At 47.3% G+C, this 18,720-nt stretch overlaps 1 protein-coding gene across 1 annotated transcript; it reads right to left on the bottom strand.

Moving 5' to 3' along the window:
* Nucleotides 1-2,507: 2,507 nt before the first annotated feature.
* LOC147097512 (beta-1,3-galactosyl-O-glycosyl-glycoprotein beta-1,6-N-acetylglucosaminyltransferase 3-like) lies at nucleotides 2,508-15,064 on the bottom strand. The gene is made up of 2 exons (XM_085972474.1): nucleotides 14,036-15,064; nucleotides 2,508-3,995 (listed from the first exon to the last, which is right to left on the bottom strand). Exons 1-2 carry the CDS (start codon nucleotides 14,816-14,818, stop codon nucleotides 3,465-3,467), a joined length of 1,314 nt encoding a protein of 437 aa, XP_085828600.1. The 5' UTR covers nucleotides 14,819-15,064; the 3' UTR covers nucleotides 2,508-3,464.
* Nucleotides 15,065-18,720: the final 3,656 nt, after the last annotated feature.

Consider the following 18,720-nt stretch of genomic DNA (forward strand, 5'->3'; position numbering starts at 1 on the left):
ATGGCCAACTTGTCCCTCATACCCTTGTAGTTTCCTCTGTTTAGATTGAAGACCTTAGTTTCATATTGGACTACATCACTCTCAAACTTAATGTAAAATTCAATCATATTATGGTCACTTGTCCCTAAAGGCCCCTTTACCACAAGATTATTGATTAGCCCTTTCTCATTACACAGTACCAGATCGAGAATAGCCTGTTCCCTGGTTGGTTCCTCCACATACTGATCCAGGAAACCATCTCACATGTATTCCAAGAATTCGTCCTCCACACCATTAGTGGTAATTTGATTTGCCCAGTCAATACGTAGATTAAAGTCCCCCATGATTACCATATTGCCCTTGTTACATTCCATGACGATGAGACGTGAAGGCGCCATGCCCCTTTAAGTGACATGTTCGTGAAGACTAGCAGATGCCCTTGTAGCAGGTAAAGTGAATTGAGAAGCTGCTTGAATGTTTGGAGAAGTTGCCCTTTTGCAACAGTGAATTTCCCTGATACGTCGGTGTGACAGAGAAAAATTCTGCAAAGTAAAGAGGTGAGTGAAGCTGTATGAGTAGTAGCGGGTGTGTATCGGCACCCGGGCCCTGACTTACCCTTGTGAGGTCATTGAACCTCTTCCTGCTGTGTGTGGCAGTTCTTGGGGTGGTGGAGGTTGCACTGACTGCCTCTGCCAGCTCCCTCCACACAGCCTGCACCACTCTCTAACATGAACTTTTGGCCTCAGTTCCCTCCTGGCCCTCAGTTCTGCCACAGCACCTCCACAGGTAATCTGTGAAACTTCCAGCTGCTGACACCACCGAGGTTGCTGTGACCTCTGTCATCTTGCTGAGAGGTGGTGTTGCCCTTTAACCAGCTGCAGAATAGTCTTTGCCTCCCTCTGCCTGGCAGTATTAAGCCAATGAAGACTGGCTTTCTGGCTTCCACCCGCCCTGCTTGGTTAATGAGGTTTCTGGGCAGTTTCACATTGGTTAGGACTATCCCACTGCGAACCAGCCAGTGGGAGGAGAATCAGGCCCTGTTGTCCACACACATGTCTCTTCCAGCAGCTTCGGATATCAGTTAGGTGTGAGAACCCAAGGTGACTCTTTCACCTCCCTTGTTCAGGGGGCTGCAGCCAAATAAAGCCCCCGCGGGCCTGCTGTCTTTACATAGTAAATGGAATTCAATCTGGAGAAGTGTGAGGTAATGTATTTGGGGAGGGCTAACAAGGCAAGGGAATACGCTATAAATGGTAGGACACTGAGAAGCGCAGAGGATCAGAGGGACCTTGGAGTGCATGTCCACAGATCCCCGAAGGTTGCAGGACAGGTAGAGAAGGTGGTTAAGAAGGCATACAGGATACTTGCCTTTATTAGCTGAATATATAGAATATAAGCGCAGGGAGGTTATACTTGAACTGTATAAAACACTAGTTAGGCCGCAGCTGGAATACTGCATGCAGTTCTGGTCACCACATTACAGGAAGGATGTAATTGCACTAGAGAGGGTGCAGAGGAGATTTGCGAGGATGTTGCCTGGGCTGGGGAATTTTAGCTATGAGGAAAGATTGGATAGGCTGGCTGGGGTTGTTTTCTTTGGAACAGAGGAGGCTGAGGGGCGACCTAATGGAGGTGTATAATATTATGAGGGGCCTAGATAGTGGATAGGAAGGACCTATTTCCCTTAGCAGAGGGGTCGATAACTAGGGGGCATAGATTTAAAGTAATTGGTAGGTGATTTGGAAGGGATTTGAGCAGAATCTTTTTCCACCCAGAGGGTGGTCGGGGTCTGGAACTCATTGCCTGAAAGGATGGTTGAGGCAGAAACCCTCATCGCATTTAGAAGTACTTGGATGTGCACTTGAAGTGCCGTAACCTACAAGGCTACGGACCAAGAGCTGGAAAGTGGGATTAGGCTGGATAGCTCTTTGTCAGCCGGCACGGACAAGATGGGTCAAATGGCCTCCTTCCTCCTGCTGTAAATTTCTATGAGTACTTACAGCACAGAAACCGGCCATACAGCCCAATAGATCCATGCTGGTGGCTGTGCTCCACATGAATCTCCTCCCAACCTTCTTCATCTAACCTCATCAACATATCCTATTCTTTTTCTCCCTCATGTGTTTATCTAGATTCCCCTTAAATGCATCTGTGGTAGCAAGTTCCATATTCTAACCACAACACGGGCCAGGGGTTAAGCCTGGGACCTTCTGGTTTAATATGTCACTGGATGGTACATTTTCCCCAAGCTGTTGGGTGGGTTTATTTTCTGTAGGTTTTGATTTCCGTGTACCGATTTGTTATCTTGGTATGCTTCTCCAATCTCATTTGTGCACTCTTTTCCTTTTTGCAAAGGTGCATTTTTCTAACCTTTTTGTGTGAGATTTTCCCCAAATTACCTGGCAGCTTAGAGAGTAGCAGCACAGGGCGATCCCAGATAACTGCCAATGCTCCCTGTACTGTAGGGATATAGATGTTCCAGTGCTTTGTTAACCCAAACAGTAGCCAGCCAAAGAAAGTCACACTACTTTGTATATTAATCAAAGTTACCTTTAATGATTTAACATTACACTCATCTTTAAAACAGTTTACCCAAGCTTAAAGGCAGCACCCAGCAATGTACACAACCTTTAAACCCAAGGATCTCTGCATCAAGGCAGAAGAGTGGTCAGCTCCTTCATAGCTCTTGAAGTTTCTTCTTGTCCTTCCTCTGTAGGGGGTTTCTGGATGGATGAAATATTTCAGAGGTCATCTTCTGTCAGCCAATGGCATCATCAATCACAGAGGCTTGGACTACCATTCCTGGTGGTTGAAGGAGGCTAAACAACAACATCTTTTATTTATATAGTGCCTTTAACGTAGTAAAATGTCCCAAGGCGCTGCACAGGAGTATTTTAAGATGAAAAATTTGACACCGATCCACATAAGGATAAATTAGGGCAGGTAATCAAAAGCTTGGTCAAAGAGATAGGTTTTAAGGAGCATCTTAAAGGAGGAAAGAGAAGTAGCGAGGCGGACAGGTTTAGGCAGGGAATTCCAGAGCTTATGGCCTAGGCAACAGAAGGCACAGCCACCAAAGGTTGAGCGATTATAATCAGGGATCCTCAAGAGGGCAGAATTAGAGGAGCGCAGATATCTCAGGGGGGTGGGGGGGTGTTGTGGGGCTGGAGGAGATTACAGAGATAAGAAGGGGTGAGGCCATGGAGAGATTTGAAAACAAGGATGAGAATTTTGAAATCGAGGCATTTCTTAACTGGGAGCCAATGTAGGTCAGCGAGCACAGGGGTGATGGGCGAACGGGACTTAGTGCGAGTTAGGACACGGGCAGCCGAGTTTTGGATGACCTCAAGTTTACGTGGGGTGGAATGTGGGAGGCCAGCCAGGGGTGCGTTGGAATAGTCAAGTCTAGAGGTAACAAATGGAGATGTGCAACTATGTGAAGAGCAAATAAATATGGAAAAGTTAGGATGAAATAAAATATAATCCTACATCAATTCTTTTCCATAAATTGTTTTAAATCTCAGATATTCCTCCAAACACTGAAGGACTGTGTTATCTACTTCAGGATTAAATTTGTTGGCAAAGAGATGGTGTTGTTGCAGGATCCAGTGAAGGTCACCAGAACCATAGATGCACACTGCACGATGGTGAGCTCCTGTACACTTGGGATAGGGTGCATCTTTGTATATATCCCCCTCCATGTAGGACCACTTCACCAGGCGGGCAATGGCTGCCATATCCGACATCTGATACTTGGCATTGGGGGGGTCGGAGCCTGGGACTGTAGGAATTCGCTGCAGAGTAGCCCAAACATGTTCATCAGGACTATAGGTATCTTCTGCCCACTTTAGAAATTTCTGGATTTCAGGACTCTCAAACAAATGGTTTACTAATTCCCTTGCAGCCACGAAGTAAGCATTCCCAGTGAACATGGGAGTACTTATTGGAGGCGAGCTCTTCTTCTCCTTAGTTCTGCTTATTTGGTTTTTAACTTCATGATGAAAAAGCCACCGTTCCTGTAATTTAAGAAAAGGACACGCTAGCAGAGATCAGAATGTGGTGATTACTGCAGAAAGGCCATTAAACCAATAAATAGATGGAATAATAACCTAAAGATTTTTTAAAAAGGGGAAAAAAAATTCAAAATGGAACTAAAAATCAGAAGAGATGTAAAACAGGCTGCCCATTTGCGATCACCCATTTTACACAATCGCACAATGTCAAAATATGAACTTACAAACAATGACGGACAGGTAAAGACCCTCTGGTCCATCCAGCCTATCCCACATAATTGCGATACCTTGTGTATCACAATATATACACTCTCCACCCCACCTGAAACCTGGGAGGTGCAAAATTTTTTTTTTTTTTTTTTTTTAAAACCCAGGCCAATTTGGGGGAATAAAATCTGGGAAATTCCTCTCCAACCCATTTAGGCGATCAAAACTAGTCCAGGAGATCACTGTGGCCCTGAATTCCCTGCAATACCTACCTTCTGTAAGAGGTGATCTCCGTCCCAGCCAGAAACAGGTCCAGCTCTCGCTTGAAGGAATTCAGCAAATCAGTATCATCGCACGAGGCGGTAGCCTGTTCCAGAGCTCCACTATTCTCTGGGAAAAGAACCACCTCCTGACATCAAACCTAGATCTGGCCTTACACAACTTCAACTTGTGACCCCTGGTCCTCCCTAACCTGTTTAATGGAAACAAACTGTCAACTGGAACAGAATCTATTCCCTTCATTATCTTATAAACCTCAATCAGATCACCCCTCAGTTACATTTCTCTAAAGTGTAGAGTCCCAACTCTTTTAGCCTATCTTGATAACGAAGATCCTTTATGCTGGGAAGTAGTCCAATGGCCTTCCTCTGCACCATTTCCAAAACCTCAATATCACCCACCATGTGAGGAGACTAAAACTGGTCACAGTATTCCAAGTGCAGCCTGACCAAGGTTTTGTACAAGGACAAACTAGTATGCCTCATCGTGTACTCAGTTGTCATATGGATACACCCCAACGCCCTATTTGCTCTAGCTATCGCTTCACGAAATTGCTCACGTACCTTATTTTTTATTCGTTTATGGGATCAGGGCATCGCTGGCAATGCCAGCTTTTATTGCCCATCCTTAGTTGCCCTTGAGAAGGTGGTGGTGAGCCGCCTTCTTGAACCGCTGCAGTCGTGTGGTGATGGTACTCCCACAGTGCTGTTAGAGAGGGAGTTCCAGGATTTTGACCCAGCGACGATGAAGGATCAGCGATATACTTCTAAGTCAGGATGGTGTGTGACTTGGAGGGGAACTTGGAGATGGTGGTGTTCCCATGCGCCTGCTGCCCTTGTCCTTCTAGGTGGAAGAGGTCGCGGGTTTGGAAGGTGCTGCCGAAGAAGCCTTGGCGAGTTGCTGCAGTGCATCTTGTAGATGGTACACACTGCAGCCACGGTACGCCGGTGGTGGAGGGAGTGAATGTTTAAGGTGGTGGATGGGGTGCCAATCAAGTGGGCTGTTTTGTCCTGAATGGTGTCAAGCTTCTTGAGTATTGTTAGAGCTGCACTCATCCAGGCAAGTGGAGAGTATTCCATCACACTCCTTACTTGTGCCTTGTAGATGGTAGAAAGGCTTTGGGGAGTCAGGAGGTAAGACACTCGCCGCAGAATACCTAGCCTCTGACCTGCTCTTGTTGCCACAGTATTTGTGTGGCTGGTCCAGTTACGTTTCTGGTTAATGGTGATCCCCAGGATGTTGATAATGGGGGATTCAGTGATGGTAATGCCATTGAATGTCAAGGGGAGGTGGTTAGACTCTCGCTTGTTGGAGATAGTCATTGCCTAGCACCTCTGTGGCATGAATGTTACCTGCCACTTATCAGCCCAAGCCTGAACGTCGTCCAGGTCTTGTTGCATGCGGGCATGGACTGCTTCATTATCTGTGGAGTTGCGAATGGCGCTGAACACTGTGCCGTCATTTCTGACCTTATGTTGGAGGGAAGGTCATTGATGAAGCAGCTGAAGATGGTTGGGCCTAGGACACTGCCCTGAGGAACTCCTGCAGCAATGTCCTGGGGCTGTGATGATTGACCTTCAATCACCACAACCATTTTCCTTTGTGCTAGGTATGACTCCAGCCAGTGGAGCGTTTTCCCCCTAATTCCCATTGACTTCAGTTTTACTAGGGCTCCTTGATGCCAGACTCAGTCAAATGCTGCCTTGATGTCAAGGGCAGTCACTCTCACCTCACCTCTGGAATTCAGCTCCTTTGTCCATGTTTGGACCAAGGCTGTAATGAGGTCGGGAGCCGAGTGATCTTGGCGGAATCCAAACTGGGCATCAGTGAGCAGGTTATTGTTGAGTAAATGCCGCTTGATAGCGCTGTCGACACCTTCCATCACTTTGCTGATGATTGAGAGTAGACTGATGGGGTGGTAATTGGCCGGGTTTGATTTGTCCTGCTTTTTGTGGACAGGACATACCTGGGCAGTTTTCTACATTGTCGGATAGATGCCAGTGTTGTAGCTGAACTGGAACAGCTTTAAAGACGTATGCACTAGAATGGCCAAATCTCTTTCTATCTCCACCTTATTTAATGCTTTTCCATGAAGGGTTTATGAATGTTGAGCATTTGCCCTGCTCACATGCATAACACTGCATGTATCCAAGTTATACATCACTTGCCAGTCATGAGCCTAATCTCCCAACAAATTAAGATCCGCCTGAAGCAGACAAGCATCGTCTACAGTCCTAATACTTGCATTGATCTTCGTATCATCAGTAAGTTTGCAGATCGTGCCCCCAACACCTACATCCAGATCATTAATAAAAATAGTAAAGATTAACAGTCCCAACACCAATCCCTGCGGGACACCACTGGTGACTGGTCTCCAAACAGGTCCAAATCCATCTAAAACTACTTTTTGCCTCCGTCCTGCCAGCCAGTTCTGAATCCAGCCCAATATATGACCACTAATACCAGAGGCTTCAATCTTAGAGAGAAGCCTCTTGTGCGGTACCTTATCAAAAGCTTTTTGGAAGTCTAAGTAGACAATGTCTACTGGACTTCCCCCATCCACCAACTTTGTAACATCCTAAAAAAATACAATTAGATTTGTAAGCCATGACCTTTTTATGAAGCCATTTTGGGTGTCACTAATATGTCCCTCTCTATCCAAGTATTCATATATTGCATCCCTAATGATTCCCTCAAGCATCTTACCTATTACTGATGTTAAACTAATGGGCCTATAGTTACCCAGGTCTGTCTTGTCACCTTTTTTAAAGATGGGGACTACGTTAGCCTCCTTCCAGTCTATTCCAGAGTGCAGTGAGCTATTAAAAATACAGGCTCGGGGCTCATACAGCAGATGACCCATCTCCCCGAGGACCCTCGGATGGGGATCATCTGGCCCGGCTGCTCTATCTCTTTTCAAGTTCTTAATTCTTTGTAAAACAATATGTTCATCTATGTTAATATTACTAGTTTTGTTAGTAACATTATTAAATTCTAATAGCTGAGCATCATCTTCAAGGATGAAGACCGATGCAAAGTACTTATTTAATATTTCCACCATACCCAGTGAATCCTTTCTAACCTGCCCTTGAACATCCTTCAGTGGCCCAATACTGTTGTATCCGTGTATTAATGGAGACACGGAATGCAGGAGTTGGTTTAACAGGTGTTTACTGAACAAAGTCTGGAGGTGAACTAAAAGATACAAGACACTATACAGGCTTATATACCCGAGTGGTCACTACCGGTATTACAGTACACAGGGGCTCTTAAAAGGTACATACACTACAAATACAGTCTTTGATAGCTCTCCGACTCTTCACATAATTTAAAAGCTTTTCCCATTACTTTCACAGTTGTCTACAATCCTTTTTCTCACCAGCCTTTTTGCTGATCTAATAGCAACCTTTGTTTTCTTTAGTTGTTCCTTGTACTCAACTGTTTATATAAATGCCTTTCATTTATATAAACATTTCTGTTAACATCTCAGTTGTCTTTGTGTATATATAATATATATATAAATAAAATAGTCAGCCACCTTTGCTTTTTCTTACCACACTTTGTTCTTTTGACTTTGGGTACATATTTGTTTTCCACATTTTATAATCTTGTTCTTAAAAACTTTCCACTTGCATTCTACGTCAGTCTCATCACACAGCAGGGTTAGCCAATTTACCCATTCCAAATCATCTGCCATTTTAGTGAAATTTGTTCTTCTGAAATCTGGTACAAGTTGCATATTCTCAGTACCTTTAGCTCTACCAGCCAATTGAAACTGTATAATGTTGTGGTCACTGTTGGCAATGTTCCCCCACATAGAGGCTCAAAATCTACCCCTTGTCTGAGCCACAATTCCCCTCATTTAAACTTTGGGAAGAGTGAACCCATCCTCATTGGCCCCTGCCACAAACTCCATACTCTTGGCTCCAATTCTATCCCCCTCCCCAACTATTGTCTGAGGCTGAACCATACTGTTCACAATCTTGGCATTCTATTTGACCCCAAGCTGAACTTCTGACACCACATACCATCATAAAGGCGGTCTCCATAAAATTACCCGTCTTCACCCCCACCTCAGCTCATCTGCTTATGAAACCCTCATCCATGAAGTTGTCACCTCTCAACTTGACTTTCCACTGCTTCCCTGGTCAGCCTCCCATCTTCAACCCTCCATAAAGTTCAGCTTATCCAAAACTCTGCTGTTTGTGTCCTATCCCACACCAAGTCCCTTTCACCCATTACCCCTGTCCTCACTGAATTACATTGGCTCCTGGCCCCCCAATGCCTCGATTTTAAAATTGTAATGTGATGAAATATTCCATTCATCACTGCCTGTGACTGTGGTTGGTTTCAGGTTTCCCCTCACCATTGTATTGCCTGTGACTGTGGTTGGTTTCAGGTTTCTCCTCAGTATTGTATATTGGAATGTATGGAATGTGTTGTGTGTAGGGCTCCGCCCATACCTGGCCTCATATCCAGTACTGCAGAGCTCCAGATGGAAGATACCTCTCTCCACTGCGTGTTATCTTCTAAGTTAATAAAAGCCTTGTTTTGTTTCGCTAACATCGAGTCTCGGGATTATTGAGGCACATCAATTTTATTAACTTATTTTTCAACACGATGGATCAACTCCTGAAACCTGAACGTTTGGATTTGGATCAGCATGCTCCGGACGCATCAGCACGCTTCGGACACTGGTTTATGTGTATGGAATTCTTCCTGGACAATTCCGCAGCCGTCAAAGATGCTACGGACGCTGCGAGTATGAAACTCGGAATTCTGCGGAATTGGGTAAGCCACCGGGTTTACCCCCTCATCCAAGACGCCGACACGTACCTGGCCGCCTGCGACATCTTAAAGGCGCATTACCAGCAGCCTACGAATGAGGTGTATGCTAGGCATCTGCTCGCCACTCGCGCACAGCGACCTGGGGAATCGGTGGAGGAGTTCCTAGGCACCCTGAAAATGCTTGGCAAAGACTGCAAGTGCCGAGATGTAAAAGCCGCAGTGTACACCGACGAGCTTGTTCGCGATGCCTTTATCACAGGCCTCAGCTCCACTTACATCCGGCAAAGACTGCTGGAAAAAACGGGATTGGACCTGAAACAGGCTGCGGACACCGCGCGATCCCTGGATGTGGCCCAGAGAAACTCGGACGCCTACTCTTCAGCCCGCGCCGTGCACACCGCCACGTGTGCACCAAGGGCGCCGCCATCTTGGAAGGCATCTTCCCCGCCCGGCAGCCCGACACCGTCGGGGCCCCGCTCTCCCCCCAGAAGCCCTACGACAGCCGCGATGCGTCGGGGACCCAACTGCTACTTCTGCGGGCAGCCAAAGCACACCAGAAACCTGTGCCCGGCGAAAGGCACCACCTGCTTTAAGTGCGGTAAGAAGGGGCACTTCGGGAAGGTGTGCAGAGGGAACCCCGCCGGAAAACCAAAACCCGCCACCGCCGCGTGTGCGCCGTGGGAGCGGCCATCTTGGACGCCATCTTGCCCGACCTCGTGGGGTCCGCCATCTTGTGAGCAGACAGCGTGGACGCCATCTTGTCTCGATCAGGGCCCTACAGTGGCATCGGTCACAGTGGACCAGACCAGGCCCCACCCGCTATCCAAATCAATGGTGGACATCGAGGTAAACGGGTGCCGGGTTAAATGTTTAATTGACAGTGGAAGCACGGAGAGTTTTATCCACCCTGAACTGGCACAACAACTCTCCCTAACGGTGGTCCCTACTCGGGGTACCAGCTCTATGGCTGATAAAACCCAGACATCGACCATTCTGGGTTACTGCACGGTACAATTGTCCGTTAACGGGACGGTATACGATAATTTTAAAGTATTAATCATGAAGAATCTATGCGCGAGCGTGATCATGGGCCTGGATTTCCAGTGCAACCACCAAAGCATCACGCTCAAGTACGGTGGGTCCCAGCCGCCCCTCACAGTGTGCGGCCTGGCTACCCTGAAGGTAAAGCCGCCTTCGCTATTCGCGAACCTTACCCCTAACTGCCGGCCAATAGCGACCAAAAGCAGGAGGTACAGCTGGGAGGACAGGCGGTTTATCGCGACCGAGGTAGACAGGCTCCTGAAAGAGCGCATTATTGAATGCAGCAATAGCCCGTGGCGCGCCCAAGTGGTGGTGGTAAGGGGTTGCGAGAAGAAACGGATGGTGATCGACTATAGCCAAACGATCAAGAGGTACACCCAACTAGACGCCTACCCGCTACCCCGCATATCAGAAATGGTGAACCAAATCGCCCAATACCGGGTGTTCTCCACCATCGACCTCAAGTCAGCGTACCACCAGCTCCCTATCAGACCAGAGGACCGCCCGTACACCGCCTTCGAGGCGAACGGACGCCTCTACCAATTCCTCAGAGTCCCCTTTGGGGTGACGAATGGGGTCTCGGTCTTCCAGAGGGAGATGGATCGCATGGTCGATGACCACCACTTGCAGGCAACCTTCCCCTACCTCGACAACGTCACCATCTGCGGTCACAACCAGCAGGATCACGACTCGAACCTCGAGAGGTTCCTGAAAACCGCACAAAAACTCAACCTCACCTACAACGAGGACAAGTGCGTTTTCAACACCACGCGCCTCTGCATACTAGGCAGCGTGGAGAATGGGGAAATCGGACCAGACCCCGACCGATTGCGCCCCCTACGGGAGCTGCCCCTGCCCAACACTCCCAAAGCCCTGAAAAGGTGCCTGGGGTTATTTTCTTATTATTCCCAATGGGTCCCCAACTACTCCGACAAAGCCCGCCCCCTCTTGAAAGCATCCTCTTTTCCGCTCTCTGCTGAGGCCCACGCCGCCTTCAAAAGCATTAAGCAGGATATTGAGCGGGCCACGCTACAGGCAGTGGACGAGAACACTCCATTTCAAGTGGAAAGTGATGCGTCTGACTTTGCCTTGGCGGCCACCCTCAACCAGGCGGGGCGGCCCGTAGCTTTCTTCTCGAGGACCCTCCAAGGGCCCGAGATCAGACACTCCTCCGTGGAAAAGGAGGCCCAAGCCATCGTGGAGGCAGTGCGCCACTGGCGCCACTACCTAGCCGGCAAACGCTTCACCCTACTTACCGACCAGCGGTCGGTAGCGTTTATGTTCAATAACAAACAGAGGGGGAAGATCAAAAATGATAAGATTCTTAGGTGGCGGATCGAGCTCTCCACCTTCGAGTATGACATCATTTACCGGCCAGGGGCCCTTAACGAATCCCCAGATGCCCTCTCACGAGGGATGTGTGCCAGCGCCACCGGGGATCGGCTACAGACCCTCCACAACGACCTCTGCCACCCAGGGGTCACGCGGCTGTTCCACTTCATAAAGTCCCGCAACTTACCCTACTCGATTGAGGAAGTTCGGTCTCTGAGTGCAAGCCTCGGTTCTACCACCCTGATAGAGCCCACTTAATCAAAGCTACACGGCCCTTTGAGCGGCTCAGCTTAGATTTCAAGGGCCCCCTCCCGTCCGTCGACCGCAATGTTTACTTCCTGAACATTGTGGACGAATACTCCCGGTTCCCATTCGCCTTCCCCTGCCCAGACATGACCAGCGCCACGGTCATTAAATGCCTCAACAGCCTGTTCTGCCTGTTTGGTATGCCGAGCTACATCCACACGGATAGGGGGGCGTCCTTCATGAGTGAAGAGCTACGCCAGTACATGCTGTCCAGGGGTATCGTCACGAGCCGTACCACCAGCTACAACCCCCGGGGTAACGGTCAAGTGGAGCGAGAGAACGGGACAGTATGGAAAGCAGTCACTCCAGCTCTAAGGACCAAGGGCCTCCCTATCTCCCGCTGGCAGGAAGTCCTCTCAGATGTGCTCCATTCGATACGGTCGCTATTGTGTACTGCCACCAATGCCACGCCTCATGAACGAATGTTTAGCTTTCCCCGGAAATCCACCTCAGGCGTATCCATGCCGTCATGGCTCTCCATCCCAGGTCCGGTATTCGTGCGAAGGCATGTGAGGGGCCATAAGACGGACCCTCTCGTGGAGCCAGTGCACCTACTCCACGCCAACCCCCAATACGCGTATGTCCGGCACGCCGACGGAAGGGAGGACACCGTGTCAATAAAAGACGTCGCCCCAGCCGGTAACGACAACAACCACGGCAATAGCAGCAACAACGACCACAGCAACTCTTACCCACCCACGACTCTTTCATCACCCCCAGAAGAACATCGACCAACGGCACCCCCACCAACTACCCCTTCAACAACCCTGGCGGCACCCCTGGCAGAGACCCAGGAGGCCACCGGGGACACCCAGCCGACACCCGCGACACCACAACAGCCACGTCGGTCGCAGAGGACTACCAAACCCCCGAACAGACTAAATCTATAGAAGGGGTGAATGTGATGAAATATTCCATTCATCACTGCCTGTGACTGTGGTTGGTTTCAGGTTTCCCCTCACCATTGTATTGTCTGTGACTGTGGTTGGTTTCAGGTTTCTCCTCAGTATTGTATATTGGAATGTATGGAATGTGTTGTGTGTAGGGCTCCGCCCATACCTGGCCTCTATGTAAGCCAGCTCAGTCTGGCCTCATATCCAGTACTGCAGAGCTCCAGATGGAAGATACCTCTCTCCACTGCGTGTTATCTTCTAAGTTAATAAAAGCCTTGTTTTGTTTCGCTAACATCGAGTCTCGGGATTATTGAGGCACATCATGTAAATTTTTGTGTTTTAATCTCTTCATGGCCTCACCCCTCCTTATCTTTGTAATCTCCTCCATCCCTACAACTACCATCCCCAACCCCCCGCAAAACTCTGCTAGAAATTCGTCTCGGGCGGTTGTGCAGTATTGGATCGACCGCCTGCTATACACAGCGCCTGATATTCAGCCTATTGACTGCAGTGGAACCGAATATCAGACACTGCGTATAATGGGCGGCCGATCCGATACCGCCGGTTTTCGCCACCGCTCGAGATGAATTTCTCGGAATATTCCTCTGATTCTGGCCTTTTGATTCTCTTGCTCTCTTCGCTTCATCGTTGGTGGCCGTGCCTTCAGCTGCCTAGAGCTCATGTTCTGGAATTCCCTCACTCCTCCTTCGAGGTTCTTCTTAAAACCCGCCTCTAACTAACCAAACTTTTGGTCAGCCCTCCTAATTTCTTCTTTTCTGCCTCAGCGTCCATTTAAAAAAATCTGATTTCGCCTCCAGGAGGCACCCCGGAATGTTTTTCTACATTAAAGATGCAAGCTGTTGTAATCTTAATTGGCAAGCACCCAAGCCTCCTTCTGTCTAATGGTTGCAGTCACAAGTTTAGGACATAGAGTGAACCCACGACAGAGCAGAGCATGTTGAGGCAGCAGCAACTGGCCCCAGACACTAGGCTGAAACCGCAAACTTTATCAAAGACACCAACACTGGACATGTTTGTATCCAATATGTTTCCAATCCTTTGGGGTTGAACCATGTGACCTTGCACTTTGCTTTACTAAAGGACACCCACTGGTTGATGTCAGTCACCCAATACGTCGGGCATCAGCGGTTTAACTTTGAGGGTACAGGAGGCCAATAGAAGAAATCGCCAACCCACCTTTTTGACAGCTGAGGGCAATTCGGACTCTATGCTGTTTTTCCCGTTCAGCACAATCAGGTTTCTGACAATCTCGGCGTTTGTTTTAATGGGGAAGTCCAGTCCGCACAGGTTAATGAAATACCTCCACTGGACCGGGCTCTGCAGCAGGTCCTCCATACAGTTCAGATCAGCCTGGACCCGGGACCACGACGCGTAGGTCACGTTCTCCAACTTGCTGGCAATGAAAACATTATGGAAACAAGCGGCGATAGCCCTGACAGCGAGATGGAAACTGGCGGCACTTTTCCTATCCACATGGATACAGTACACGTTCTGGGGGGTGTAAATGCTCCTCAGGAGTCTCTCAAACATTTCGATGTTCCCATGAATCACAATGGAATAGGCGACGGGGAAATGCCTCTCCTCCTTGCTGAGTGCGAAGGTTAGATACTTACGCCCCTCTATAAATGCAGCACAGTCCTTCGTAATTTTCAGATAATGATTTTCTGTCAAACGAGTTTTTTTACGTGACACATCAAGAGAGTTTAAAAGTGCTTCTTCAACGGCTGCCTGATCTCCTCTAATAATCTGGGGACAGATCGGCTGTTGAGCAGACAGGTGTAGGGTTGTGTAAAGCCGATCCAAGCACCGTCTGTTACTCGCATCTCCCGAGTTTTCCCAAATTCCCAGCATCGCATCCTCACAGGAATGAAAATTCCCACTAAATAGAAATACAAGTCCAGTTAGCGCAGTCAGAGCGCCCAAAACCAACCGGAGGCGGCAACTGACAATGTTTCTCATATCTTTATACAAGAAATTTCAAAGACCATTCTTTTCAAACCCTCGCCTGTCTCCTCTAAATAACTATATGCTCATATACTTCCCTATATACACACACCTACAGTTAATTAAACCACACCCCTGCTACACCGTCACTCTGCCTCTGAAACTAAGGTCTTCAATCGAAACAGAGGAAACTACAAGGGTATGAGGGACAAGTTGGCCATGGTAGATTGGGAGACTACACTAAAAAGGTATGAAGGTGGACATACAATGGCTAACATTCAAGGAAATAATGGCCCAGTAATTCGGGTCCCAACGCGTGAGTAAGCACCGTGTACTCACGCGTGGGCCCGATGGAAGTGCCGGTTTTCAGCATGCACAGTGTATGCGCGGAAAACCGCAGGGGTTCAGAGGTGGAACGCGTGCGCGCAGGAGTCTGCACGTGCGCTTTTTTTTTAAACAGGGTTGCCCGTGCGATAAGGCCTCCAGTTTTTACGCAAGAAAAAAGCAGACGTAAGTACTTAGTTTTAAAAGGTAAGTGGTCTATCAATTAAAGTTAGAATTTTTTTCCCCACAGGTTTATTATTTTTAAAGACTTTACAGTAAGGTTAGTGTATTTTTAGACCCGATTTGTTAAAAAATTATTTTTTTCAAAAATTTGAATAATTGTTTAAATTAGTTTTTTTTTACAGTTATTAATAGTTCATTTAATTAGTGGGATTTTTAAAAACTTTTATTTGAAGTTTAAGTACTGTTTTGGGCACCCGGAGTTTTCACGAGTTTGACAGTTCTTACTATCAAACTCATGAATGAACTTTTGCAACCTCCGATTGGTTGCCCAGTGCTCACGTGATCCCAGCCGGCTCATCGAACTAACTACGCCGCTGGATCACGCAAGCACAGCGCGCCGGGAACTGAACCGGGCCACTGACAGGAAATCCACGCAGGCCCAGGCTTCAACTGTCGGCGCGCTATGTAAGTGTAGGTCGGGGGCTTGCACCCGCGGGAAGCCCCCGACACCAATTTCTGGGCCAATGTATAATTTGCAACAAACATATATTCCTCTAGGGCATAAAAATCCAAAAGGAAAAATAACCCAACCATGGCTAACAAAAGAAATTAAAGCTAGATTAAGTCAAAGGAGGAAGCTTATAAAGTTGCCGGAAAAAGCGGTCAGCCTGAGGATTGGGATCTTTTTAGAAATCAGCAAAGGGGGACCAAGAAATTGATAAAGAAAGGGAAAATGGAATATGAGCACAAACTAACGAAAATATAAAAATGGATTGTAAAAGCTTCAATAGGTATGTGAAAAGGAAAAGACTGGCGAAGGTAAATGTAGGTCCTTTACAGTCAGAGACAGGAGAATTTATAATGGGGAATGAGGAAATGGCTGAGAAATTAAAGACTTTGTTTCTGTCTTCACGGATGAAGACACAAAAAACCGCCCAGAAATACGAGAAAATCAAGGGTGTGACGAGAATGAGGAACTTAAAGAAATGATTAATTAGTAAAAACATAGAAGATAGGAGCAGGAGTAGGCCATTCGGCCCTTCGAGCCTGCTCCGCCATTCAATGAGATCATGGCTGATCATCCAAATTCAGTACCCTGTCCCTGCCTTCTCCCCATATCCCTTGATCCCTTTAGCCTCAAGAAATATATCCAACTCTTTCTTGAATATATTTAATGAACTGGCCTCCACCGCCCTCTGTGGCAGAGAATTCCACAGGTTCACCACTCTCTGGGTGAAGAAATTCCTCCTCATTTCAGTCCTAAATGGCTTACCCCTTATCCTTAGACTATGACCCCTGGTCCTGGACTCCCCGGCCATCAGAAACATCCTTTCTGCATCTAGTCTGTCCAGACCTGACAGAATTTTATAGGTTTCGATGAGATCCCCTCTCAATCTTCTAAACTCCAGTGAGTATAAGCCCAATTGACACAATCTCTCCTCGTACGTCATCCCTGCCATCCCAGGTATCAGCCTGGTGAATCTTCGCTGCACTCCCTTCATGGCAAGAACGTCCTTCCTCAGGTAAGGTGACCAAAACTGCACACAATACTCAAGGTGCGGTCTCACCAAGGCCCTGTACAACTGCAGCAAGACATCCTTGTTCTTGTACTCGAACCCTCTTGCTACGAAGGCCAACATACCATTTGCCTTCTTAACCGCCTGCTGCACCTGCATGCTTACCTTCAGCGACTGGTGCACAAGAACACCCAGGTCTCTTTGCACTTCCCCTTCTCCCAATCTATTGCCATTCAAATAATAATCTGCCTTCCTGTTTTTGCCACCAAAGTGGATAACCTCACATTTATCCACATTATAGCGCATTTGCCATGTTTCTGCCCAATCACCCAACCTGTCCAAATCGTACTGGAGTTTCATGACATCCTCCTCACAGCATACCCTCCCACCCAGCTTTGTGTCGTCTGCAAATTTGGAGATATTACATCCAATTCCCTCGTCCAGATCATTAATATATATTGTGAACAGCTGGGGTCCTAGGACCGATCCTTGCGGTACCCCACTAGTCACTACCTGCCACTCGGAAAACGACCCGTTTATTCCAACTCTTTGCTTTCTATCCGCCAACCAGTTCTCTATCCAAGTCAATACCTTGCCCCCAATCCCATGTGCCTTAATTTTGCACGCTAACCTCTTATGCGGGACCTTATCGAAAGCCTTCTGAAAGTCCAAATACACCACATCCACTGGTTCTCCCTTATCTATTTTACCAGTTACATCCTCAAAAAATTCCAGTAGATTACTCAAGCTTGATTTACCTTTCGTAAATCCATGTTGACTTTGTCCGATCCTGTCACGGCTTTCCAAGTGCTCTGCTATTACATCTTTTATAATGGACTCTAGCATTTTCCCCACTACCGATGTCAGGCTTACCGGTCTATAATTCCCTGCTTTTTCTCTGCCACCTTTTTTGAATAGTGGGGTAACATTAGCTACCCTCCAATCCATGGGTACTGTTCCAGAGTCTATCGAGTTCTGGAAGATGACCAGCAATGCATCTACTATTTCTAGGGCCACTTCCTTAAGTACCCTGGGATGTAGATTATCAGGCCCTGGGGATTTATCGGCCTTCAGTCCCTTCAATTTTCCTAACACCATTTCCCTACAAATACTGATTTCTTTCAGTTCCACCCTTTCATCAGGCCCTATGTTCCCCGACATCTCTGGGAGGTTATTTGTGTCCTCCTTTGTGAAGACAGAACCAAAATATGTATTTAGTTGGTCTGCCATTTCTTTGCTCCCCATTATAAATTCCCCTGATTCTGACTGCAAGGGACCTACGCTTGACTTCACCAATCTTTTCCTCTTCACATATCTATAAAAGCTTTTACAGTCAGTTTTTATGTTCCCTGCAAGCTTACTCATATTCCATTTTCCCTTTCTTAATTAATCCCTTTGTCCTCCTTTGTTGAATCCTAAACTGCTCCCAATCCTCAGGATTATTGCTTTTTCTGGCCAATTTGTATGTCCTCTCCTCGGATCTTATGCTATCCCTAATTTCCCTTGTTAGCCACGGTTGAGTCACCTTTTTTGTTTTATTTTTATGCCAAACTGGGATGAACAATTTCTGTAGTTCATCCATTCGGTCTTTGAATGTTTGCCATTGCCTATCCACTGTCAACCCTTTGAGTGCCATTCCACAATCAATCCTACCCAACTCGTTCCTCAGACCATTGTAGTTTCCTTTATTTAAATTGAGGACCCTAGTTTCTGAGTCAACTACTTCATTCTCCATCTTAATGAAGAATTCGATCATATTATGATCGCTCCGACCCAAGGGGCCTCGTACAACAAGATTGCTAATTAATCCTTTCTCGTTACATAATACCCAGTCTAAGATGGCCTGATCTCTGGTTGGTTCCTCGACATATTGGTCCAGGAAACCATCCCGTA

The sequence above is a fragment of the Somniosus microcephalus genome, chromosome 32 (assembly GCF_052327205.1).
Source record: "Somniosus microcephalus isolate GS21.2 chromosome 32, FLI_Smic_1.0, whole genome shotgun sequence".
NCBI classification, from domain to species: domain Eukaryota; kingdom Metazoa; phylum Chordata; class Chondrichthyes; order Squaliformes; family Somniosidae; genus Somniosus; species Somniosus microcephalus.